Source organism: Sceloporus occidentalis, unplaced genomic scaffold, assembly GCF_023333645.1.
Source record: "Sceloporus occidentalis isolate IW3139 unplaced genomic scaffold, rSceOcc1.0.p SCAF_32, whole genome shotgun sequence".
Lineage (NCBI taxonomy): Eukaryota > Metazoa > Chordata > Lepidosauria > Squamata > Phrynosomatidae > Sceloporus > Sceloporus occidentalis.
Genome location: NW_028317012.1, coordinates 4,178,655 through 4,206,495, shown reverse-complemented (window position 1 = coordinate 4,206,495; position 27,841 = coordinate 4,178,655). Strand labels below are relative to the sequence as shown.

The 27,841-nt window shown below is 38.6% G+C and overlaps 1 protein-coding gene across 2 annotated transcripts; it reads right to left on the bottom strand.

The window, feature by feature from the left end:
- Positions 1-45: 45 nt before the first annotated feature.
- On the bottom strand, positions 46-27,599 carry LOC149298566 (alpha-actinin-3-like). 2 transcript variants are annotated; one of them, XM_089487391.1, is made up of 21 exons: positions 27,468-27,599; positions 13,604-13,718; positions 13,008-13,127; positions 12,076-12,162; positions 10,337-10,424; positions 7,548-7,626; positions 6,102-6,183; positions 5,694-5,779; positions 5,176-5,268; positions 4,743-4,973; positions 4,504-4,651; positions 4,183-4,333; positions 3,877-3,985; positions 3,579-3,719; positions 3,211-3,393; positions 2,556-2,690; positions 1,867-2,046; positions 1,230-1,376; positions 987-1,052; positions 493-651; positions 46-204 (listed from the first exon to the last, which is right to left on the bottom strand). In XM_089487391.1, the coding sequence occupies exons 1-21, from the start codon at positions 27,597-27,599 to the stop codon at positions 46-48; spliced, it is 2,691 nt and encodes an 896-aa protein (XP_089343517.1). The 2 variants fall into 2 exon arrangements, with proteins under 2 accessions (XP_089343517.1, XP_089343518.1); XM_089487392.1 differs by having other exon boundaries at positions 46-266; positions 438-651; positions 27,468-27,520.
- Positions 27,600-27,841: the final 242 nt, after the last annotated feature.

The following is a 27,841-nucleotide window of genomic DNA, read 5'->3' as shown; positions in this document are numbered from 1 at the left end:
ATGATTGTTTTTTTTTTTTTTGTTTAAATTATCTTAAAGATCATTCTACAGGTCACTCTCTCCATAGAGTGCGCTGGAGAATGATATATAATCCAGGGCTCCAGACACAGCATCTCCACCCATGTATTTTGTCATGCGACTGATGCAATATTCGGCCTGTTCTGGAGGCAGTTCTCTACGGAGTTCATCGACTGTGATGTAGCTCTGGAAAAAAACAAAACAGATTTTGATCGATTTGCAAATGCCTCTGTTATCACTTGCATACACTTGGTATTGGTACTTAAGTTGGTATATTAAATAAAAACTCCTGCTACCCTAGTCCTTACATAGCACAACCACCAACGTTTTAGATACACATTCACATGTAATGCTGGAGACGTTTCTATTTGGACTAGATCCTTCGTCATTGGAGAAATTACAGTGGATATACTGGTCACTTAAGATCTGGATACTCTTGGCTGTCAAGGTTATTGACTGTGATATTACACTGACCTTGTCTGAGGCCAGGATCTTGAATGAGGCCATGACCTGTTCAGCAGTGTCAGTTTCTGCTGTCTCCCGGGTCATAAAGTCAATGAAAGCCTGGAAAGTGACAACTCCTGTGTTGTTTGCATCAACCAAAGTCATAATTCTGGCAAACTCCACTTCACCCTAAAGAAACAGGAATAGTTTGATGAAATAGAGAAATAAATATATACATTGAGAGACTTTTTTTTATAATTAGCTAACTATTTAGTCAGTTGTCAGTTATACTATGATTCCTTACAGATCCATAAGGTATTAGCTCTTTTTTGTTATTCTGCATCTGTTTAGCATGGATAGCATGGTCCCCAAATAGATTACTCTGTGCCCTTTTTCACCCAACACCTGAATTTCCCTACTTTATTAAACTTGCTCCATATTCCTCCTTTCTCCCTGTGCAAGTGATCGATATAATTGGGTAATGCCAGTTCTACCTAATTTTTTAAAAAGGTTCACTGTCTTACCAGATCGTATCCCATGGAGATAAGGCAAGCTCTGAAGTCATCAGGATCCATCTTGCCATTCCTCTTCTGTATGTAACAAATGAAGATGTGGATTAAATATAGTAAACCAAAACAGCTTATATTTATTTTATGAGTGATGAAATATAGCGATTTTGTGTGGGATTTTGAATTTACTGTAGATGGAGAGCATTGCTTTCATCTGTCCAGTTTTCATAGCTTAGAAGCATAAAATAAAGTTCTTACCCGATCAAAGTGGTTGAATGATGCCCGGAATTCATTCATCTGCTCTTGGCTGATACCCTTGGCGTCACGGGTCAATATCTGGTTCTCCACTTCATTGATGGTCCTAGCAATAGTGGTGAGAAGCTGTTCCCATCCTACACGAATGTGCTTAGAGGGAAACAAATATTACCTTAAAACCCTCTTTATTCACTTTTTTCTTTTAAAAATTATGTGTCGATTGGATGGTGGATGGTTGTTTTAAATAGGATAATGGTTCATACGAATAATTTACAAAATATTCCCTTTCTTGTATTTTGTTTTTTGTAAAATGTCACTAGAGAAATTACATGCTATTCCTTTAGTTTCAACAACTATCATACAAGACAATTTTTTGACAATGTGAATATTATGCAAACAATGAAATAAATAAAGGCCTAAAGTTTCTCAAATTAAAAAGCAAAACTGATTTAGGCAAACATGAAGACATCTTTTATACTTAACACTGAAGTATGGTAAAAAATGAATAATGAATCAGTACCATAAGAGTTTATAAATATAAAAAATAAATTATTATAATACTAGACCTAATACCTTAATTTATTTTAATGTGGTCAAAAAAGAAAATGCTTGTTAATTTATTATTTAACCAGTTACTTACCTCCATGCTATAGCTGGTGTGCTTGTTGTCAAAGACTAAAGATTCCTGAATGAGTTGGTGGTCTCCTTCAAGTTTGTCAATGTTTGACTTGTAGGAGATAATGTTCTGCTCATACTGCTTGAGGTGGTTCATTTGATCTTCCAGAGAACTGCTAATGTCTACAGATATACGCCCAATTTCCTGAACAGGGAAAAAATATGTTGATGACCAATGTAAACACTAGAAATGTCTTTGCATTATAGATACAACAAAGTAGCTTTACAAAGCAGGAAAAAAAAGATTATGTATGTTCCTGAGCAATAAACCCTGTCTTTATTGGCAAACCCAACAGAATAACACAGGGAAAATATCTACATTTTATGGGACTGTTTGCCAATAAAATATAATTGCTGATGCCATGCCATATGCCATCCCATGCATCTCACCAACCTGCACAGCTTCTAACCAATATTTAAGTCATATTGTCACATTGTTTTCAATATATTGTCTATATATTTTCTAAAACATATCTTTGATATATTTATATATTTTCTATACTTGTTTTTGATGACCGTGGAGTCACAAAGAAGGATGCCTTTTTCATGCTGTCCACAGGCCCTCCATAACAATCACATTGTCTTCTAATGCAGATGGTACACTATTATAAATAATGCACTAGTACTACTTCAAATGTTTTAGATGTTACTTACCTCCATCTTGGTCTGGACCCAGGGTCCAATGACATTGGCTTGTGCTGCAAACTGGCGACGCAGGCGCTCGTTAGCCTGCTGACGAGCAAGCTCCTCTTGCAAAGTTTGGTCTCTGTGGGGAACCAGTTGTTTGACCTGGAAGAACGGAACATGCAAGAAATGTAACACAATGTGAATTAGTCTAGAATGTTAGCTGTATTAACTGTATTAATTTACCTTTTCTTCTAAACTCAAAACTTAAAAGGATAATGGAGGCATGTAATGGGACAAGTTATTTTCTCGTTCAGGAGTGTCCAACGTGCGGCCCGCCGGACTTCGAGGTGCGGCCCGTGTGAGCCTGTCCTGTTTTGTGTGTGTTGGTGTGGCAGAGCCTGTCCTGGTGTGTGTGTGTTTGGGTGTCAATGTGGCAAAACCTGTACTGGTGTGTGTGTGTGCTTGGGTATCGGTGTGGCAGAGCCTGTCCTGGTGTGTGTGTTTGGGTGTCGTTGTGGCAAACTAATATGGGTTGGGCACCATGCTTTAGTTTTTTCAAGCCAGCAAAACAACGGTTGTAGGACAATCATATGAGGTGCTGTGTAGTCATTTCTGAGATCTCAGATTTAATTTTGTGATGTCTACAAAATTTCTTATGAAAAACACTGTGGTAGATACTCACCGTCTCCCACTTATTGGCAATATCGAGGTGGGTGAGATTGGTGTATGGGTTGATGCCAGACAACTTAATACCATACGTCTGGGCAATTTTCTGGATCTCAGCCTGAATTCCCAAAATTGACATTTTCTCCTTGTCAGCTTCTGGAAGAGTGGCTTTAAACTGCTCATGGGCTGTAATAAGACTCTGTAAGTGAAGTGTAAAATTAGTGTTGGGAAAATAGTAAGCAGACACAAAATGAAATATATATAATGGGTTAGCATATGCAGTCACAAACAAGTAATCCGCAAGCACTGTCCATACAGTACATATGGCAGACCTTTATTCTCATCCCTTTACCCTTCTACCCTTCTCCACATGTGTCTGTTTACCTGGATCTCCTCAATGCTATGTACAATGAACATGTCCTGCAGATCCTCTGTAGCTCCATCCATCCAGTTGTTGAAGGGGGCTGCTCTCTTTGCAAACTCAAGGTAGAGCTGATCAATGGTCTCCAGGAGCTTCTCTACACGCTGGGAGCACATAGAATAACAGCTTCTTATATTGTATTGGATTTCACACTATCATATGGTTAAGACTGCTATAGATGTTACTCATTGCCTTTACTAGTAACTGAAAGCCTCTTTTAAGCACCATTCCTTTGTGTCCATTATCTATAAGCTTAGTTACCTCCAGAGCATCCCTCCTCTTCTGTGTGAGGGTGCCCAGAGTGTCCCACTGGTCACAGATTGCCTGGCACCGGCTGTTCACAGAAGCAGCATCGTGGTAGTCTAGCTCACTGTAGAAAGATAGTTAAGTGGACATTAATATAGCTATGTTTATAATTAAGAAAACCATTATGTCTTTAGGAATAGTTTCTGTCCATCAGCTAATTTTAGATGACTCCTATACATTGGAATGCAGAAAGTCTCCTGAATAGTCTTTGCTTTAAGCATGAGCTTCTTTTAATCTCAGACTAAGACAAATTCAACTCACTTTAGCTCCTGAGCAATAGCAGCAATTTGCTCCACACGATCCTGATGAGCAGCCAGATCACTCTCAAAGGCCTCATGCTTACGCACCAAGGCACGGATCTCCATAAGAGAGGCTGATTCATAGTCTCTCTGGGACAGCAGTTCTTCCTTTCCTGTAGAAAGAAAAACCTTATCTTAGTTAACATTGTTTTCGGTGTAATAAAGATCATGCTTTTTGTATCTATTTGTATGTATGTATCATAGATACATAGATAACTGGGCCTCAAGTGGCGTATCCTAGGATTTTTCTTGAGTGATGTCCACTTCATCTGACCCTACCTACCTCTGGTCCAAGACTCATGCAGAGATGCCTTCTGCTTAAACTTCTCTGCCAGATGCTCCAATCTTTCTAGTCTCCTGATTTCCAACAGTAGCCACTCCTCATAACCCTTTTCTACCTGCTCCAAGCCTTTCCAAGCATTAGCAATGTCCTGTGAAAACAGAGGAATGTAATACCAAGCCTGGAGTGTGCCAAAATGTTTCTTACATTTATATAACGCTGAACTTTGCATGAATACTCACAGACACCATCTTGCCCTCAGAGGGCATGAAAGCAGGGCGGTTGCTGAGTCTGAGCTTGGTCTGCAGAGTGTTAAAATTGATTTCCAGTTGACATTTTTCTTGCACACGTGGTGGTTTGTGAACTCTTCTATAGTCCCTGAAGTCTTCTAGTTTCTTTTGCATTGCACTCATGGATCTCTCTGGAGTTCTGTTCTCCAGCCAGGGTATGGTGCGTCGGATCCATTCCAGCAGCTGAAAAAGACAACAGTCTGTTACTTTCAGACCATGAAATGAAGGGATACCTGACGGATAAGAAGATAACTTACGAACTAGTTTTGTTGAACAGGATGTGTATATGGGTGATGTAATCCAAACAATTATTAACAAGCATTTCAGGTGTTAAAGTTGTTAGAGTGATGTGTATCTGAAGATACAAAAGAGTTGGCATACTAACCTCGCTTGCTAGCTTCTCATATTCTTCCATCAGCTTCTCGTTTTCCTGGTTAACAGCAAGAACCTTACAGATCCTGTTTGCTGCAGTCTCAGCCTGTGTAAAAATACACAAATTAAGTTCCCCCGTTTGTCTCTTATAAATACAAACAAAACCAGAAATATATATATACCACTGTGTGTGTTGTGTTAGCAGACTCCGGGCCTGCATGGACGTTCTATCTCTTTGTATTTAATGGAATCCTGGTATCAAATTATTAGTACCATTGTCATGCCTGGTACTAGCAATTGCTGTTATTATCACTAATAATTGTATAACTACTAAAAGTTTGGATCTCATTGCTTTCCTGAGAATGTGACCTGAAGTAACTTGAATGAATAAAAGGAATCTAATGAGTTGATATTAAAGCAGGAGAAACCCTCCTAATTTTTTCCGGTTAATTTAATCTTCCAACAAAGCATCTCATCAGGTGTTCACTACAATTGAAATTTAATATAATCAGATAGAACCAAATTATTTACCTGCTCGGCTCCAGCAAATGCATGGTAAAAGCAGGACACGTAGGTCATAATTGCCTTCTCATCTGGTTTGGGGGTATTCACAATGTCTGAAGAGAAGAACAATTGTCAGTTACATTATTTGAACTGGATAATCATTTTGGTAAACACATTATCCAATTCATGTTGCTGCACAGATGCTTTTTTCAAGTAGATCTTAGTGATTTTCCTCTTTATACTGGTAAATACACTTATCACACATATTGGTGTGTTTTGAAGCTGTACCAACTGTTCAGACTGCTTTACATTCTCATACAAAGTTGTAAGTGCAACATCACCCCCATCCAGGCTGTCAGCAAGCGTTTGATGTCACTGATGTCACCTTCTTCAATCTCAAATGCTTATTATCTCATTATCCCATGCTTATGTTACCTTCTGCATCCAACATTTTGGGGATATCCAAGTATTTCTCTGCAACATCAAAGGCAGTGTTGAGGTTTCCAATGGGGTCATCCTTAAACAAAATAGATATTGTTAGTTGCACTGTGAAACATATGTTGATATTTGCCGTAAAATATAATTTACATGCTAAGAAAATGCAATTAGCAGTTAAAAATATCTATGTATTTGATGCTTAAGTTCACCTGTATATTTGCTAAAAACACATAGGGGTAATGCCTTTTAGTTGTAGGTGTTCGTGTTATATCCATTTGCCACAGATTACCCTGTGTTACCATGAGGTTGCGGAACATCATTTACGTGGTTGATAAGACCTGAAATTCTATCTTTTATCAGTTGCATTTGATACTCTAATGTGTAATTCTAATCATTATTTTCACTGATGTGGAGCTTTTCTGTGCTCTGTTTTGATAATATCTACTAGCAATGTTTCCATATAAGTCCAACAAGTGGGTTATACTGCAGTTCACATGCTTGCATTAACTTCGCAGTGATGATGTTTTCATGTGGGGCCCTTTTTACATCATACGTAGTGCTGCGTGTTCTTCCTGAACAATTCAACCTTAGTTTCATCAGTCCACAAAACATTTTCCCAGTAGCGTTGTGAAGAGTCAGGGTGCTCTTTGGCAAACTTTAGATGAACAATTATGTTAACTTGGAGAATAGCAGCTTTCTCCGCGGTGTCCTGCCATGGACTTCATGCCTGTTTAACCAGTTCCAATAATTTCTTCAAGCTTTTAGTGGCTACTCTAGGGTTCTTTTTTACCTCATCGAGTATGCTGCATTGTACCTTGGAGTTATCTTGGCTGGGCGCCCACCTCTAGGAAAGTAGCCACAGTACTAAACCATCTCCATTTTAACTGTGAACTGATTAATATGTAAGCTCTTTGTAACCCTTTGTAACCCTTTCCAGCTTTAGGCAAATCAACAATTGTCTTATTTGTGAGACATGGTTAAAATCAGCAGATGCATCTTGACAAAAGCAAACTCAAAATTTTTGAATGTTTTTTTTATGTCAAAGTAGCTCTAAACACAAAACAATCTAGTTTTGTTGCTAACTCCTGACTCCAATTAACTTTTGCTGAAGTGATTAGCCTAGAGGTTCACATACTTCTTCCAACCCACACTGTGAATGTTTGAATGATGTATTCAATATGGACAAGAACAATATAATAATGTGTGCAATTAGTTAAAATAAACTGTGTTTGTTCGTTATTGTAACTTGAATTGTAACTTATGATGAAGATCATATAATATTCAGGACAAATTTAGTATGCTAGAAATGGTCCTCTTTCTTTCTTGCCACTATATATGGTATATACTATATATATATATATACACATACTTATATGGTGATACGTAAACAATGTTTGTACAGATATGTGTATTAAGTAAAATAACTTAATAGACAACTGGTACCTTTCTGAGCTTGGAATAATCAATAAGGTCAGGTCTATGTCTGTGAATGAGAGCACACAGAGCAAGGCCATCCTTCCAGCTTCAGTCATCAGGAGAAAATTGAAAAGAGAAACAAGAAAAGAAAGATTAATGAGTAACACCAATGAAATATGCACCTACTTTAAAAAAATATAAAAGAAAATATACTTTTTATCCCACCATCAATGCAATGCAGTGCTGTGAAAAAGTATTTGCCACTTGCCTAGATTTCTTCTATTTTTGCTTACTTGTCACATTTAAATCTTTCAGCTCATCCAACTAATTTTAAATGTAATTTTAACTTTTAAATGTTCTTTTTAGTTATTGAAGTTAGAGGTAATCAAAACCCATATCACCATGTGAAAAATAAACCAAAACAAATAACTGCAATCAAATGTTTGCAATAACTGGCAATGAGTCTTTTCCATGGCTCTGGAGGAGTTTTTGCCCACTCTTCTTAGCAGAATTGTTTTAATTCAGCCACCTTAGAATGTTTTTGAACTGTCTTTTTAAGATCATGCCGCAGCATCCCAATCGGATTCAGTCAGGACTTCGACTAGGCAACTCCAAAACCTTCACAGGTGGACTTTCTTGTGTACTTCGGATCAATGTCCTGCTACGTAACCCAAACACGCTTGAACTTTAGGTCACAAACTGATGGCCGGACATTCTCCTTCAGGATTTTCTGGTGGAGAGCAAAATTAATGGTTCCATGAATTATAGCAAGTTGGCCAGGTCCTGAAGCAGCAAAGCAGCCTCAGAACATCCCACTACCACCACTGTGTTTGACTCTCGGTATGATGCTCTTATTGTGGAAAGCTGTGTCAGCCTTTCGCCATATGCGACCCATATCTTCCACAAAGTTTCACTTTTGTCGCAGTCCACAGAAAAGTTATGTGGGTCATCAAGTTTTCTTTTGGCAAATGTGACACAAGCCTTTGTATTCTTTTTGGTCAGCAGTGTTGCATGGCATGGATGCCATTTTTGCACAGTCTCTTTCTTATTGTGGAATTCTGGGATTGGCAATGTGCTCTTGGAGGAATTTTGGTAGGCTGGCCATTCTTGGGGAGCGTCACCACTGTTCCAAGTTTTCTCCATTAATAGATCATGGCTCTCACTGTAGTTCACTTTCCCAGAGCCAGACTGATAGATGTCAATGACTTTGTTTCTCATCTGTTTTTGAATTTCTTTAGATTGCGGCATCTTGTGCTTCTTTTGATACCTTTTAGCCTACAATGCTTTTGCAAGACAGGTTCTATTTAATTGATGTTCATATTCAACAGGGCTGGCAGAAAGCATGCCTGGGTGTGTGCACTGAAATTGAACCCAATTGTCAATTAAATTTGGTCAAATGCTTTATTTCGTAAATAGGGGTGCAGTTAGTCTTTATCTAAAGTTATCTTTGTCTAATATAAAAATGAGTTTAACAATCTGAAACTGGGAAGGGGGCAAATACTTTTTACAGCACTGTATATGGAGATACACAGTCAGCAAAAATACCCACTGATAGCTGGACTGAGTACAAATGCAGCTGTAACTTGATCACATGCATATTTAAAGGTAACATACTATGGGTAAACATGACCATTCCCTAAAGCAGACATACGTTTGTGTTTGAAAATAGCGAGTGATTTGTACATGTGTCACACGTAATGGTATACATGCTAGACAAGGATGTACGCTAGGACAGAGAAGTTTCCTGCAGTACTGAATAAAAGAAAAGGCTGCATTTCAAAGTTTGTATAGCTATTTTTCTTAAATCTCTAATAACACTAAAATATGTACAGATCATTGCTTCTCGATAATAATTGGACATTGGGAAAATAATTTTCTAAGCCCCTGTATGGAATGGGGTTTATTGCTTGCTATGTTATGATTCCTATTGACCAACAACATTCTGCCCATACAGCCATAGCAATGAAGACCCTATATTTGTAAGTACCATAATATGCATTCATTACCTATAGGGTAAAAATACAAAATTACTTGCCTTTAGGAGTAGCTGAAGGTCCATAGCAGCAGCCCACTATCCCCTTAAATGTCCAGTTTTTGGAGCAGCCAAGTGCTCACATTGAAATCAATAGGAACACTTTGTACAATGTATGTGGGGGGTCTCTTTAGAGACAGCAGTGGAGCTGGTTGTAAGTATGCCACTCGTGTGTGGCTGGGAAATGCAAAGGGGATTCTCACAAATCCCTCAGTACATTTGCAAAGGGGAGAAATAGCGACCTAGTGTTTCACCAAAGTAACCCGGAGAAGTGGAGCATAGCTTGAAGAGTTTCCAGGTATGGTAATATTTAGTTTATAATGCATTGAGATATTATAGTGTACCAAACCAGGACTCCTCTTTGTGAGATTGGTCCATAGATGATCAATTCTAGGAATGATGATCTCTGGATATTTTCTAATAAACTAACTCAAATTTAGCCCAAACCAGGGAAAATATTCTGTATTCTGATGGCTTCCACAAGTTGCCCAGATCGAGTAAACATCCCTAAATTCTGAGTTCCTCATAAACAGACTGCCTTGAATGTGACACAGTTGCCCTAGACTCAGTGAAATCTGCATCCATACATTAAATAGTCGATCTTATGGCACATGGTCACTTTGCACTTACAAGTGAGTAAACCACTAATACTATAGGCCGTGTTTTACTGACATAGGGAAACACTATTGAACCAGGCTTTCAACCCATTAAATATATTATCTGAAAACTTTAATTAACTGTATGTACATAACTGCAATATGCATCATTTTTACACAAATATTACCTGATGTGGAAATTCTGCACATTGACATTTCTGTAGGGTGCTGTTTTCCTTTGACACCAAAGCAGCAAACCTTCCTTTGCAGATGTTTCTAAAACATATAAAATATTTTTTATAAGCAATGAAAAAGCCTTGCATTTAAAATACGCCATAGCTCTGAATTCTCATGAAAAAGATAAATGTGCCCAAACTACATTCGCTCTCACTTAGGACTTTAGTTAAAACAACCTATCCCAAGCACATATACAGATTCTTTGGGGAATGACTGTGAAACAAACTGATATTTGGAAGCAGCAAAAAAATTTACTGATATGCATACCTGGGAACTCTCAGGGCTTTTGCCCCTATCAGGTTCTCGTGTGATTCCCAGGGTCACACTGTCTGGAACTGCCTCCTTCCTATTTTATACTACTGTGATCATATATAAGACTCCAAAATGGTGGTTTTGCTACCAGTATGTTATAGTTAATATCTCTGCTTGAATATAGGTGACTCAATTAAGCACTAGTGTAACTATAGAGGTCCGTGCCTCAAGGGGGCTCGGTGTGACCTCATACCGGTTCAAAATTTATCCAGGTCGGAATGGCATTTCCTTAACTATTTTGAACCGGCACAGGGAGACAGGAACGTATCACAGTCATGTGACATCATGTGACCCCCGCAGAGAGACAGCTGCAGGAGCGGTGAGAGGTAAGGGGCGGTGGGAGGTTGGATATATGCATATGTGTTTGTGTGTGTGTGTGTATGTATGTATATATATATATATATATATATGTATGTAAGCATGGATGTGTACTTGTGTGTGAGTATGGATATGTGTGTTAGTATGGATGTGTGTGTGTGAGCATAGATATGTACTTGTGTGTATGAGAGCATGGATGTGTACTTGTGTGTGTGTGTGTGTGTGAGCATGGATGTGTACTTGTGTGTGTGTGAGCATTGATGTGTAATGATGTATGTGTGTGTGGTCATGGATGTGTACTTATGTGTGAGCACTGATGTGTAATTGTGTTACTGTGTGTGTAAGCATGCATTTGTAATTATGTTAGTGTGTGAGCATGGATGTGTAATTGTGTGTATGTGTGAGCATGGATGAGTAATTGTGTGTGTGTGTGTGTGAGCATGGATGTGTAATTGTGCGTGAGCATGGATGTTGGAAGGAGGGGTAGCAAGGGGTAAAGAAGGCACAGACTAGCAGTTGAACATGGGGAACCTGTGGGGAATTAAGTGCATATTCAAATAATGACAAGTCAAAACTGAGGATCGGTATCAGAGCCATTTAGTTAACACATTTGGCAAGTTGCTACACAGAATCTTCACAATGGGCTATTAAAGGGTTAATATTTCAAGAGTTTCAGGGTCAGCTCATTTAGAAAGTTCCCAGGTATGCTGATATGTATTTTCAGGGATCAATGATGTCCGTTGTGTTTGTATGCACAGATCTTGTGCTTTTGGCAAGCAGGGTGGGCCAATGCTCCAACTCCAGTATGGTGCAGTCTGGATGCCCAAGCTGGGTTTGAAGGATCTGGTCCATGACTTTAATGAAGCCTACATCAGGCTCAGGAGCAGGGCATTAAAACCCCCTGGAGCCTGACAATCAGAGAGACTGTTGTGGGGAGAGGATGTTCCCCTGTGCTATCAGGGTAAGGAGGGGCCTTGAAGAAAATCCCAGAACCAAGTGTAGCAAACCAATGATTACATTTTGTTTGTGTGACATGGTAGCTCTCTAACCCCATACTGACCTTCGACAGAAATGTCCTGGATAGCAAAACGCAGAATGATAGTCCAGATCATACCCAGAGTCATCTTCAAGTTGCCATCAACAATTTCTGTAGAAAGAGAAAGATAAAAAATATGCTTTTAACACAAAACTCCAGCTTTATCTGGATTCTCTTACAGTGCCATGTATAACTCCAATTTGTATGTGTCTCCCCACACCCTAAAGAAGATCACATTTACACATCCTTTAATGTAACAAAGTAATACACAGAGAACACTCGGAATATAAAATGCAAGGGCAGTGGTAGCCCAATATAATTTAGTGGAGCAGTGGCAGGACTATTCTCCTACCTTACCTGTCCAACCAACACAGGTAGCAACACGGACCTCTATCAATTTCACAGCATTGTGGGCCACTCAAGGGATATCAGATGATCTCCCCAACCATACATGAAAACCATGACAATAAAACAATTGGGCAGTATGGACATATTGCTGCCAACATGCACAGCACTGACATTCCACAATGTTTTTCCCAATATTCACTTTTGTCTGTATTCTTCCACACATTATGTATATTTATACAGTAACTACAGATCTCAAAAGTCTCCAAGTCTGTGTTACAGTGACGCACCAGCGGTCATACTGTCAGAGAACAGGCTTTCGGTGTCACTGAGTTACCATGCTCTTTGTGAGACGTGTTCATGTTTCCACTCCATATCTGTCATTGTATCACCTTGTAAATGGGAAAGGAATTTCATAATACCCTTCTGTCGGTATCACCAATTAACGTGTAAAGAAATTCCTTTGTTCTTGGCAATGATAGACTCAGAACTCCATTGTTCAGCAAGCAGTGGCAAGGTCACATAATGTTTGCTTGAATATGCCATGCTGTAGTGGGAAAAGAAGGCTTGTGGCTGCCAACTTACATATTTATGCCTCCAAATTTACTTACCTTCTGCACCGATAGATACAAGTTTCACTCCTTTGCTGGAAATAAAATCCAAAGCCTTGTTCACATTTGCAATCTTATGAAAACGCATCTTTCCCTTGTCAGGTTTAGGTAGTCTCTCCCCTGGAAAAATCCAATGCATGCATTTTAGGAACACAACCAATTACAATATTAAGGCGCATTCAGCGTTCATGGAACGGATGTTTTTTTATTTTACATGACCTGTCACTTTTCAACCTACCTTTTATATCTTTATACGCTAAATAAACCTAAACAGATTAGGTATTTTCAGATTAAAATAAGCAATATATAATTAAATTATTTCTCCCATATTGTTAGGTTGTTGTGGATTGGTCTTTCTAAGAGCAGGCTAGGAGAAGGCAGAGATGGTCAGGAAAGAAAACAGATAATGCTGCCTTTGCCCCTGTTTGTAAGACGCACCTCTTCTGAAACAAGGTTTTGCGCCATAGTGTATCATATGATTTTTTACCTAAAAGATCGTGACAATGATTTAAATTTAGAAGTTAAATCTCCTTTCTCTCGGTGCTCGTTTGCATCTTCCTTCTGTTATGTTCTCCGTTTTAAAGGATATTACTTACCAGAAATCACCTCAAGCAGAAGCATCAATTTAAGTCCATTTCGGAAGTCTTCCTCTATATTTTCAATCTGCGTACCAGCTTTTCTCAGGTGCGAATTACACCAGGCTGTGAAGGTCTGCAAAAGGAAAAAGGGATGAAGAAAATAATTTAGAGTGAAAGATGATAACAAAATACACTACAGCACCTTCTGATCAGCTTCTGATGGGTACACTCTGGAGCACCCACATTAGGTATGCTATTCAACTACATCCACAACTTTCTTCTTGAATAATTTGTACAGAACATAGTTCTCTGTGCAAACGATTGTTATTTTGTCGATAGCCATACAACAATATTGGCTGTATATGGACAAAATATTATGTGTAACACATTGGTGTGTTCTTGCATATATATATTAGACTTTTTATGAAAAAAGATGTACCTATGGTGTTAAATATTTGTCTCTGTTTCATGAACATATTTGTATTTCTACACTTGAGTTGTTAGTATGACCTAATTAAATGTATATAAGGATATTATTTCTGTCCTTGAGGCCTACAAATGGGCTACGGTTTTCCCAATTTGAGCACAGGCATCTTAATAACAATCTTTGATTTTAGGCAAGAATACACAGAATTCCTGAACATTTTTATTTTATTTTTTGCCATTGATTATGGCAGGAGCTCATTTTCCTGCTAGGTTGAACTGTTACCCGACATTTGTTAAGGGTGAGAGGTATTTCCATCCTTGGATCAGCTGTGTCCCTATCTTAAGAACATTACACTTAACAATGTTGTTTCTTTAAAGATATCCACTTTTTTCTGTAGTGTCTGGCTAACCACGCAAATCTGTCAGCTTCCTAGAAATCTATTTATAGAGTAATGGTATCCTGGAGAGTCCCAAAGCCAGGTTTATAGGATACATGCAACGCATCATCTTGGAATGTGGGAGCTTGGTTAGCCCATACCAAATGAAAAGACAGGTGGCAGATACTATTACTGCCTGAAATGTGCGTGTAACATCTTCCTGAGGGTTTTATGACAGTGACGTTCTAATTATGACACTAGACCCAAAAGGAAAGCTCTACTTAAGCAAATGTAACAAGCTTTGTGTTTGAGCAATTCAGTTGTTAGGTGATCACTATCCCAATATTTCACTTTAATATGTCACCTTAAACGTAAATAATATAAATTGGCTCTTTGGAGTAAACCAATACACATAACACAGGGATAGAGCAGATAGATTTTTTGGTCGTATTGTTGGTTATAGGCGCTTTTAATTTTGGCTGTTCCATGGTGCCTGGATCCTTGCCCCTTGAGGTCTAGAGCTAAACAAGCTAGATCGGGGTCTTGGGTGCAATCAATATTTTGCCCACATCACAGAAGGTAGAGGGCACCATGTGCCCTGGACCCACAAGTAGCCACTACATATCATTGATTATAGGTGGCAAATATGCTATAGCAATCCTGCAATAGGAAATGTATTGCTGTGCTGTGTGATTATAGAGCTAAAAAACATTGTTGTTCCATACATATTATACACATGCCTATTCTTAGGATGGCTATTGGATGCACATGCAGTTTGACCTCATACCCTCTAACTCTAGGGGCCAGTAGCACTTTAGCACCACCAACTTGTTTGAGGAGCAATTCTGCAAATTTTTTACATATATAACCCACTGTTGGAGGTAACCATACTTGGGTTCCATTAACACTACTAGACTGTTTATTTCAGTAGACCTGAAGATCTGTGACAGATTTACACCTTTGTTTCCTATGAGGCAATATTTGTTTTGTTAAGTATTTCCTCATATTACTCATATTTCATTTTACTCATGTAGAAGTACCAATAATTCTAAATAGGGTGAATTTCTATAAATATCATTAGAGATGTATTAAAACATAAAGAATATTATCAGCTTTAATATAGGCAGTACTCAATGGAACACACTGGAAACTGAAATTAAACATGTATGGGTTTATGGTATAAAATAGAGCAGATGATCAGCTGCCCACGGGCCAGATGTTTATCGCTTATGTACTAATTGTTGCTGGCCGAGTATTATGCTTTCCGGGAAGTGGGAAGATGTTTTGGGACTGATACTGACTGAACAGCAGTGGGAAAAGGTGATCACCCTTATCCAGAAGTATTAACTAACTACCAGATTTCAGGAAAATGCATTTTGACTTTTGCCCACATTGATGAAAAGAAATTTTTCTGACTTCCGACCCAGGGTGTTGTGGATATGGGGATCGAGTTGGTTCATACTTGTGTGGTGGGTTGCGTAATTCGTCCCTTTTTGGAGAAGGTTAATTTGACTATCAAGAAGCTGTAGGACTGTCCCATATTGTTTCCCCAGGTGCATTGCTCCTTCATCATGGTTAAAAAAGTTGAAGCGATCAGGGTGATGGAAGAGCTTATTAAGTCTGCCTCTGGTCAAATGCCCTCGTATACCCCACCTGGCTTGGGTGGATACATTTCATGGGGTCTGAGGAATGTAAAAGAATAGTGAAGTGAGGACATTTTTGTATGGGGCCTCTGGTGCTCCAGGGTTAATGTGGGCCCCTGTCTGCATTGTCTTTGCTGCTGGCGGTGGGTTTTGGGGTTGTGGGCTTTTTTCTTTTTCTTCTCATTTTCTAACACAATCTTAATTTCAAGGTTGTGTACTATCTTCCTCTTCTCTTCTTTCACTCAAAGGTTATGAGACATTGAATAGGTTAGCCCAGGGATTTCATCTGATTATGCACATCACTCACACAAAAAATAGAGCAGATGACCCAAGTAAATTTTAACAACAGCAGGCCTTGTGGTAAATATTTTGTTAAAGGCAATACTTTTTTGGGGACTTTGTGACCTACTGAACAATGTTTATGAAACTGCAAAAGCTATTTAGAAGACAAATATATATATATTATTAAACACTGACCTTCGGGAGGCATCCCTTTATTTAGCATTTGGTATTGATGGAGAAAGCAATACACATACTGTGTTCTGATTGTTTGCATTCAATTACTAGACTAACTCTAGATTCTTCTGATGACTGTAGTGGACCCCACATTTCCCTATGTATTTTTCTATACTCATACAAAAGGACCTTTAAAAAAGGTAGACCCATTATCTAAAACCACCACTACAACTAATTAAAAACAAATAAAAGTATAGTACTGTAATGATTTCTTATTATATTAAGCTCATTAATACTACAAATGGTTCCTGAGCTAAATCTTTACAAATGGGCACAAATTCACCTCGCCTCTCTTTGCCCACCCACCATATAATGCATTTTTCCTAATTAAGCCTGGTCCATCTTTACAAATATCCTAGTGACCTCACACCCCCTCTGACTTCCCCCAATATCCACCCCTCCTATAGAGAAGGAATCTTGATCTAATTTAGACATTGCCTTTAAAGGATCCGCAGTCCGGAATAGCATCTGTTATATGATGCTGGATTCCTTGTCCTACTCGCCTTACACATGCAAACCATTATAGCTCAGCGCAGCATCTTTACATGACAAATTCCCAATAACTGTACCTTTTGGACGACCTACCTTTTAAAAGTAATCTTAAGTAGTAATATATCTTATGTGATTTTTAGTGATTGAAAAACATACAATGTGATTTTTATTATTATTATTATGACACTACCCTACTCTGGGATATACAATGCAGAATTCAAGATTATATTAAGCATTATTGCTACATTTTCTTAATTAAATGTGTATTTTTTACAAAAGGGACAATATTGTTCTATAGTTTTGATTTTTAGATTGGAAATATAATGAAATCATTAATCTTTAATGAGATTTTCTTTCCCTGGGAGAGCAGAACATAAAAATCCGATCACAACAGTGGCATTCATGTAATGTAATTAATATGTTGAATGGGCAAATTCCTTATAAGGAAAATATTTTATTAAATTACATTTGTATTTGCTTCTCATTGCCAATAATGCACTTCCCCACAAAGAGTTGAAACAGGGAACCTGCAATTTGTTTTAAAGTTCCTGCTGAAATTTCCCTTTTTTCATTTTCTTTAAATAATTGGAGATGTATTAAAATTTTGCAATTTTGCAGTTATAATTTACTACGTTTCTGTTAAGTAACATTACCGACTTTTTGTATGTGAAAAATCTATTTTGAACACTTTTACATATAATTGAAAAACCTTACTTCTGCTTTACCAATGTATTGCTATGTTACTTAAAGTTTATATGTTCCTAGCAGTAAAGTGCTTAATTGTAAGCTTTATGTGCAAAATACGAGAAGTAGTTTCTGCAACTTTTCCCACTTGTGGTGTGATTAATAGATCTTCGTGAATTAGCCTTGTCGGATCCTGAGGTTTCTTTCAGCTCAGTGACAAAGGCACATCCCTGGGGGGCCTCAAGTTTTGTCCCTCAGTGCTCTACTGTTTGTGTGAGATGAGTGCTTGGTTCACAACTACTGATTCAGCAGTTCCTGCTACATCCAAGGATGAGTGGAGCTAAGTCCATAACACATAACATGATTTGTGTGCAGCACTACAGGCAATAGTATTATTTCTGCTCACCAAAAGCCTTCAAAGGGGCTGTGCACTTCTCCTCTCCATCCTACTTGACAAGTATGACACTGTATGGCAGGAAATAATGTTTATTGTGCAACAGAAAGTTTGATCTTTACAAAATGAGCAATTTTTATATTAAAACAAAAATAAATTACCATCTCATAGGTGAACAAAATCACTTACATCTTTCCCCAAAAGATGGTTCTGCCTTTCAGTGACTTATGTGGGATTTACAGTAAATGACCAACACCTTTATTAAAATTAGGTGTTTCTTACAGTCTTTTTATGATTTCAACAATCTCTATTACTATAGAGGCTCACGAGCATTCAATTTAGCAGCCAACTGTTCATATTGGTTTATTATATGCATTATGCGGGGTCTAATCAGCTCTTCTTACATGTTAAAGAGTGTATTGGTACATTAAACATGTAGTTTAGAGAATAAATCCCTCCTACTTCCATTATGACACAACCTTTTCTTATTCACAAACAACTTAAATTCCCACATTTGTGGGCAATGGCATTATGTGAACTATGCATGAAATACACCAAATGTCCCACTAAATTTGACGCCGCTTGCTGGAACATTTACAAAGAATTAGCTGCTTTTGACAATTAGCATTTTAAATGACTCTATATCTTGTTCTTTTTGTAATAGTTCTAGAAATTACCATTTTAGTGTTCTATACATAATTTCATAGTGCAGAGGAGTATCTAGGGTATAGCACCTATGGCTAGTGCCATAGGCGCCATTTGAAAGGGGGCGCCAGTGAGCGCCGTCTTTTTTTTAATTTTTTTTTTGATGCGGAGGAGAGAGAGGGTTGCCTAGCAACCGCTCGGCGCCCCTCATTCTCCTCCACGAGGCCTCTACCTCCATCCCGGTGCCCGCATTTCATGCTGAGTGCCGTAATATGACGTCATATTTCGGCACTCAGTAGTGAAGCAGCGGCACCAGCGAGCAGCTTTTAAACGCTGTCTTTTTTTTTTTGATGCGGAGGAGAGGGGCGCCTAGCAACCGCTTGGCGCCCCTCGTTCTCCCCCGCATAAAAAAAAAAAAGTCAGCGTTTAAAAGCCGCTCGTTGGTGCGCGCTGCTTCACTGCTGAGTGCCGAAATATGACGTCATATCTCAGCGCTCAGCAGTGAAGCAGCGGGCACCGCAGCAGTGCAGAAAGACAGGAGCCCCGTGCTCCCGTCGCTGGACCTCAAGGTAAGAGAACTACAAAGGGGGAGAGGGGTTAGAAAGTGATAAGGGAAGGAGAGGGGTTAGAAAGTGATAAGGGAAGGAGAGCGGTTAGAAAGTGATAAGCGAGGGAGAGGGCTTAAAAAGTGATAAGGGAAGGAGAGGGGTTAGAAAGTTATAAGGGAAGGAGAGGGCTAGATATAAGTAAAGAGTGTGAATTAATGTGTGGATGCATTGAGTGAATGAGGGACAGGATGAGTTAATATGTGAATGTATTGTCTGTATGAGGGAGAGCATGAGTTGTCTGTATGAGGGAGAGCATGAGTTAATATGTGGATGAGTGTTCTGAATGAGGGGGAGCATGAGTTGTCTGAATGAGGGTGAGCATGAGTTAATATGTGGATGAGTGCTCTGAATGAGGGAGGGCATGAGTTGTCTGAATGAGGGAGAGCATGAGTTAATGTGTGGATGAATTGTCTGAATGAGGGAGAGCATGAGTTAATGTGTGGATGAGTTGTCTGAATGAGAGAGAGCATGAGTTAATGCGGATGTGGAGTTGTCTGAATTAAAGTGTGAATTAGTGAGTAACTGTAAAAGTGTTTGTGTATCATAGATGTATAATTGTGGAAGGGCAAAGATGGCACCAGCAAGAGGTTTGAGCCTTGGGGACCAAGATGGCACATACAGGGTGTATATGGGACAAAGATGGCACAGGCCAGGCTGTTTGGGGACACAGTTGACTTGTGCTGGGCTATTTGGGGACAAAGATGGCAAATCTTATGTGGGTTATCTGGGTGCTGGTCAGGTTCTATGTGGGCAGTGTGGACGCCAGGGCTGGCATTGGGGTGTGCAACCTGTGATCTATGCCTGTTATTTAGGGGGTTTTAAATATACCTTTTAATGCAGTGTTTTTATGTGAATTCCAATTGATCTGTACTTGCAAAGCTAGGTTTTTGTGTTATTCTGTAGATCCATATCTGCTATGCTATGTTTCCATACATTATTTATGTATACCTGCAAATACAGGGTTAAAATGTCTTATTCAGTTGATTAATACCTTCAAATGCGGTTTCCATGTATTTATTTGATCTATACCTGCGATGCTACGTTTCATATATTTTTATTGTGTACCTGCAAATACAGGATTTGTATGTCTGATTCTGTTTATTTGATATATACCTTCAGTGCTGAGATCACAAGTGAATTTCAATTGATCTGGGTTTGTATGTTGATCTATACCTGCTATCGGCAGCAGGGTCTAATATTTATTTATATATATATATATATATCGGCAGCAGGGACTAATATTTATATATAATAAATGCGTTTTAGATATTTGGACAGGGGTGCAATTTCAGTGCTTGCCATAGGCGCTATTTTCAGTAGATACGCCTCTGTCATAGCGGCAGTAGACTCATCATTTCAAAAGCAATGTATCTCTGATGTAAAAATGGCCTTCAATTAAGAATCTACACCATACGAATGTATACAAACTTGAAAGTAAACTTTTGGGACATATGTATTTAGAAACATATGTAGTTGCTACAAATGTTTGCTTATCACCTAAGACAGTAGTGTATCGACTTCATCAGTACTTGGACTCTCATTTTTTAGGCCCAGCTATCATGGATATTCCATGCATCCCAATTCTTTGTCTAAAAAATCTTTTGTGTTGATACTGCTTAATGATCGCTTTAAGCACTGCGCAAATTGTTGGTGCTATATAAATAAAAGATAATAATAATATTGATCCCCTATGCCCACAAGTGCCTGTCCACGACTTCCTGCTCTTTTTACATACTTTAACGAGACTGGTCTTTGACAAAATAGCTCCCCACATAATATACCTGTGCCGCTTGTACACACATATGCTATATCTTTTTTTACATTTAAATTGCTGACGTAGACTTCCTGGGTGCTCCTGAAACACTCTGTTGATGCTTCTGTTGTGTCAATTCTAGTTTTGTCATACCCCATGAATATATGTATTGTAAGAAGCGCTATGTAAATTGTTGGCGCTATATAAATAAAAGATAATAATAGTAATAAATAATATATTTTATAAGTTGTTTGCGATAATAACCCCAAGCACATTTTATCCTTTTTCTGGAATCAGAGATTCAAATGAATATATTAATTTTAAATAAGGAAGTGAACTGAATGCTGTATGCACTGTGTCAATCTATATAAGTTGTATATAAGTTTATATATCTTACTTTGGTTATACTGGTCTGTCATTACCGGTTTCTTCCTTGCCTCATTAATATTTTTGTTGGGAAGATGTAATCATCATATGACACAAAAGTGACACTGATAGGTTGTTACCATAGCAACAGTATAGGAACTTATCTGCCAGTGAAGCTACATTTGGTCTTATCGGCCATGGTCTGACCTGGCATTTGCCTGATGTGCTAGATGGCCAGTCCAGGACTGACCCTACCACCCAACACTCACACACATTTCTCAGCTAGGTGTGGAGTCTGGACAATGGACATTTCAGGATGACCTTAAGTCAGCATCCTTGATGATTCAGTTTAAGGGAAAATACGTTTTCCCATTATTTGCTGCTTTTGTGGATAAATATATATGCTGTATAAGACGTAGACTACAGAACAAAAACCCCTGCTCTTTTTTTGTTGAAAATAATCAACGCATAAGCTTTTATATAATGAAGATAGCCGTAATTAAGCCCTTTGACCACCTGTTCCTAAAACAGATTTTACTGAATATGAAGAAGTACAATAAGATACCAAATTAATAAATATAATGGAGGACTGCTTATACAGAACATGTATCTAAACTTAAGAGGTGCCCAATGGGTGGCTAAATGAGGCCTAATTAATTGTTTATATAGAAGATTAGTAACTATTGATAACAACCTCTACTGTGGCATTTGGAGTGGCATTGGAGCTTAGAGGCGACTAATATTGTCCATGTCTTTCAAAAGTGATGAATTTGTGTACCAATAACACGGATGCTTGGAATTAGTACGTATGTTTTAGTACCCAAATGCATTAATTTACTTTTATCAATATTAAATCTCATTTAGTACTTCTCTGAGCATTCTGCCTTCAACCTCTTCCTATTTACCAAAGCTATTCTGAAACAAACCTCATGAGCCAAAGTTATAAACTTACATTTTATCTACAAAAATAATTACTTTACTATAAATGGCATATATATAACAGTGGCAGACTGACAATATCTACTAGGTAGCAGTAGCACATACAATATAGCTTAAAGGGTTATTAACACACAAAAAACTGATAAAACACCTAGTAAAAACTAACTAATCAATTAAAAGACCTTAAAGAAAAAAAGAAGAGACTTTCATAAGTCTATGGCATCTATTTTATTAAAAAATATTGTATTTTTTTATTAAACCTCTTGAAGAATACCACTCATCTTCCTATATAAATTCAGTGTACCTATATAGGTTAGGCCCTGAAGGGTGTGTAGTACAGTGAAATACATAGACGTGAATTCACATGAAGAAAGCAAATGTGCCAGTTGAAATGTATGCAGCGTCTGAGAGGAGGTTATATATAGATAAGGGAACATAGTTGGGATACAGATTCTGTGTCATTACTACATCTGTCAGAAGTCTTCACAAGTGAGCTGTATTTCCATTTGCACCTCATCCAATAAACCTAACAGCATAGGATCAGCAATTCTGTCAGATATGCATGTACAAAGGGTCAATGCCCCGTTGGAGTAAAATGTGCTAGCAACAGTGGGCAGTACCTACTAGAACCATAATTAATGACTAACAAAGACATTTTACTATGCAATGACATGAACTTTTATGGTTTAAAATGTTGCTGACTGTTTAGATGTTCTGAGTTGGAAACTCAAATAGCATGTTTCTCCAGCAAGAAGGTCTGCGCTGGCCCTGCAAAACGCATTATTCAGTCGATAAGGAGATGAGGCAAAAACTTAGCGGTTAAACTCTGCATTATATAGGGTCTGTTAGGTCAGGACAGGAAGGGGGGTTATTTATTTTGCATAATATTAACATATGTTTAATATAAGAATTTCAGTGTAACTGTTATTAATGTTAAGGTTAATGTTAATATACTTTATTTATGCCCTTTTTGGCTCAAGGGTACACCATCTTGTTCAAGAGGCTTGCATATGCTGGCTGCAGGGGTCTATTAGGGGATATATAAACTTGATATGATCTTATACATCCAACGTACAGCAGGGCATCACTATATGACTGATATGACAACCCTAGCCAGATGGACGCTGGATAATGAACCCACCTACTAGGGAAAAAAGGACTGGGATCATGGGTTTCCAATCCTGTATGTGCTTAACTGCAACACCATGTAATTGATGTTTTTAGCATTTAAAGATGTACAATTTAGAATTTGAGAAAAAGGGACAGAAGTGCTTTAAATAGCAGATAATTATCGTGGTAATATTGTGAATGTTTTGCCTGAAGGTTGTGCTTCTAGAGATGGGACTGCATGTACCCATGACAGCTTGGATGAGTCCACTGCATCGGACATATGCTGTATACCCCCTCTCTGCCCCTTTGTTTTCTTTTCTGTTTCCCATCCCATCCCTTCCTTTCCTTTGGAAAAAAACAATAAATCTTAATATATATAAATATAGAATGGTGAAAATTATATATCTCAGAAGTAGAAGTGAAATCTGCTTTAGGTGTATAAGTAACATTGTCCTAGCAGACACTCACAAGAAATTAAAATGCTACACTTCACAGGGCAAATACATTTAAAACCTTGCAAGTAATATAAACAAAGGTAACATGAAGCAAAGGTGGATGGATGCATTATTTTTAGGGTTCCCAGAGGAGCCCTGCTACAGAAGACCGTGGACCTGGCGCACCCTAAGCATCCTTCCCAGGGGGTGAGTCCTTGGCTTTGTATCATTAGTTGTATTAGTTGTATAGGTGGTAGACTGCTATAGACCCAATATATGTATCAAAGGACATGACAGGTGACTGATGCTACAAAAAAAAAAGATGAAACAGCAGGAGGGCCAGGTTTTAAAGACAGAACAGGGAAAAGCAAAGAGAATGAGTGATGGCAATGCTGGTTTGTGAAAACAGCCACTAGTACACCACCACAAACCTGACTAGTGACTAGTCATCAATAGCCCCTCCAGTGGCTAATCAACAGGCCAACAAAAGAGAAACATACCAGGAGTAGTGGAACAATGCTACCAGAATTTTTGCCTCTAGTGGGTTTTCCTACACATAAACTCGTAAGTTCTAATATGTAACTAACACCCGGCCAGTGATGTATCCTGGGCCTAGGTTCTATGGGCTGGAGTACTCTTGGTGGATCAGGTCCTCTGGTGTGCTCCTCAATGGGCCAGTTACAATGGAGATCTCTGATCAGCTCAATACAGCCTCCATAGATTGCATTAAAAGGCACTGCACACCGCGTAGGGAAGATGTGGAGGGGGTAGCTGGGGGTAAGTCCAGCCTTCATACGCACTTTAATGTTTATGACAGTTGTGTGGTCCCTTTAAATTTCAAGCAGCCAATCAGTGAGAAGGATTGTTACACCACAGTATTAAACATACTATCCCCCCATAACCCCTCCTAATCCTTTTAATGTTGTCTAGGGCTAGCCCTGCCTACCACACATCTAACCACACCCCACTTGTGACTAGCCCCACCCCTCTTGAAGCCAGTCCCTCAGAAGATGGACAGCTCCGGGTAGCATGCCCTGGGAAGTTCTCGGGTATATAAAAGCATTGTATCAGTGTGTATTAGTTTGTCAATTCTAGTTTTGTCATTTCATTCACTACCTGAATATGTAATTATTCCGCAGTAGAGATAACACCAGCATTACATAAATCCCGTACCAGTTCTAACTTTGCATGCAGATCACTTCATATGTCACATCAAACAAAAACAAGACCTTTTCGTCAAAGGAAACACCCTGCAGATGGTATCTTTACACAAAAAAGCATTATGTGATCTAAGAAGTACCTGGCGATGTATGGTTATCAGGCTAAATGGGACAGATACTGCACAAGCTAAATGGGACGGATACTGCCCACCCTAGCTGACCTAGAGCTTGCCGGCTTTATAATATCATGTACGTTTTTCTGCTAGCTCAGGACCACATAAAATGAGTATGCATGATCTAGATATCAAGTATGTGTTTCTGTTTCACCGCTCCACCATGGTTATTTTTACGGCAGTGCAAAGCGGCAGCTGCCCAGGGGCCAAGCAATCAGAAGACAATCCTGTGAGTTAGTAACAGTTGGTAGTCGACAGATCACTTTGCATTATATGGAATTCAGTCTGGAAAATAACAAATTCTAAATGGAAAACTGTTATCTATTGATAATGTCTATTAGTATATTTAGTCAGACTAACGAGTAGCCAGAAACCAAGCACCATAGTTAAAGTGGAACATGGGTGGCTACAGACATCAAAGTCAAGATTAATGAAATTAATGCAGTGCTTATGTCTCCGCTGTCCCTGTGCCTAATGACTACAGGAGAACCATTCCATTTCAGAGTGATAACTCGTCATAACAATGGGCTTAATGTAGGACAATGAGCAGGAATATTCCATTGATCGATCCGCACTACTCCAGATTTAGAAATGTGCCCCAGCTCTTCCTATCTGCATTGCATCAATAAGGTTTTCACTGTTTTGTCACATACATTTTGGTTTTCATATACCTTCATCCTCTGACTTTTGTATGATTTCAGTCATTTTGTCTTTTTTTATAGAAAATATAGATATCCAGTTATATTAAAAACAGAAGTGTTTCATTAACTAATACTGTTAAGCTACATTGTCTGCCCCTCTGCAGCTTTCTTTAAAATCCAATTTGGTTAGCATGTGTTGGAAACAACTGAACTGTGTGCATTAAGTGTGTTGTAATAGTCACAAAGTGTCCATTATGTCAGGGTTACTTGGATGAGCTAATCTTGTGTGTTAAAAGTAGCTTTCCTATCAATTGTCTTTTGACTACAAGCCGAAGGTTAGTGCAGGAAGGTACATACGTATTTTCTACAACTTTTTTTAATATGAGCACGACAGAAAATAATCATTGTAAATATGACTATGCTAAATATTGTTATATTCCATTTCAATGTAACAGACAAATGTATTGGGAATTGAAGAAACTTTCGTTACAGAATTACCAAACGGGTAGAAAAATGAATTTGTGACCCACCCAACTTAGTATGGGCCTGGCACTTAAATCTGCACTTTAAAATTTACCACATTCACATTTTGGTTCAAACACAAGAGAATTCCCATGGAGGCCGTTCATGCATCATCTGGAGTTGCTCTTAGAATTTAGCTTTAAGGCAGCCTATGCACAATCTCACTATCCTAATATAAAATGTATCTATGGAAAATGCAGAAGGTCATTCTACATTTGCTTTGAACCCTACAGTGTTCAGCCTATTCCAAACATTCTGACACAGGAGGATAGAGTAACTTATTTGATGTCACTAAATATCTGGTAACTATCTTTGCCTCTATATATGTATGTTGAAGTCATAGGCAATCATAAAGTCTCCATCTCAGCTATGCCACCTGATCCCTCTCCTCATACATTCCACCTAATGATGACACCTCCTGCCTAAAATGTCACGATCCTATAAGGAATCATCTCTCCCCGAGTTATTACTAGGGACCAGCTGCTCCCAAAACCACAGATGTAGAACCTTCTCTCTCCAGCCCCCTCTTGCCCTCCCTTGTGAGGATCACCTTGCAGCCTTCCCAGACAAGAAATAGAGGGTGCTCTATGTATGAAAAAAAAACAATCTGTCAATCTTCCTGAACTCACTCCTTCCAAAAAAAGCAGTCTTAAACCAGGATGAGGACAGGGAAGGGAGAGCTTGAGGCTTCTGGGCGTTGTTGGAGCCACCTGTTCACTTGCCAGCTGATGTGGCTTTTTAAGTATACACTGGGTTGTCCCACTGCCACATTCTTGTGTCTTGAGTGGGGACAAACTTGTAAACTCGTAACAGTTAGTCTTTGTGTTTCTGAGATGATGGTAAACGTGATTAAAACAATCTGTCCTTTAATATCACAGAAACTTTGATACTCTGCGTTTTATCCTGAATCCAGTATATCTGTATTATTATTTTAATCATTCAATCATCACACAGTACACATTTAGAAATTAAATAATCACTCTGACCCTGCTACTTTACCTTCCTCTGCTGCTTCTCCCATGCAGGGTCTAGAAGAAGGTCTCTATCCCAGTCTTCTTCCTGTGCCATGTACACTTCTTCTGACATAGTGTATGAGTTGGCATACTGCATATGTTGATCTATGGTAGTCATCTTCTCTCTGTCCCCTTCACACCGATCACTTCTCTTTTACAGTCTTCAATGCTATTAACTTTGGGATCTGGACTTAAAACCTTCTAAAGCTCCTGCAGCGCCCTGCCAGCAGGTAATAACTTTTTGAATGCAGCTTTTGTGCTGTTGTGTAGAAGGGAGATCTAACCAGGAATCCCCTCTTGGAGCTTCTTGCTTCCTCCTTCCAGCCTGCTGTCCCTGGTCAAAAATGATACACGTGACAT

Excerpts from the sequence above, each read along its gene's own strand:
- LOC149298566 (XM_089487391.1), bottom strand. The coding sequence starts at position 27,599 with ATGACTACCATAGATCAACATATGCAGTATGCCAACTCATACACTATG. Across the intron at positions 2,691-3,210 it reads TTGCCAATAAGTGGGAGACG|GTCAAACAACTGGTTCCCCA; the intron begins GTGAGTATCTAC and ends CCGTTCTTCCAG. Across the intron at positions 652-986 it reads TCTCCATGGGATACGATCTG|GGTGAAGTGGAGTTTGCCAG; the intron begins GTAAGACAGTGA and ends CTGTTTCTTTAG.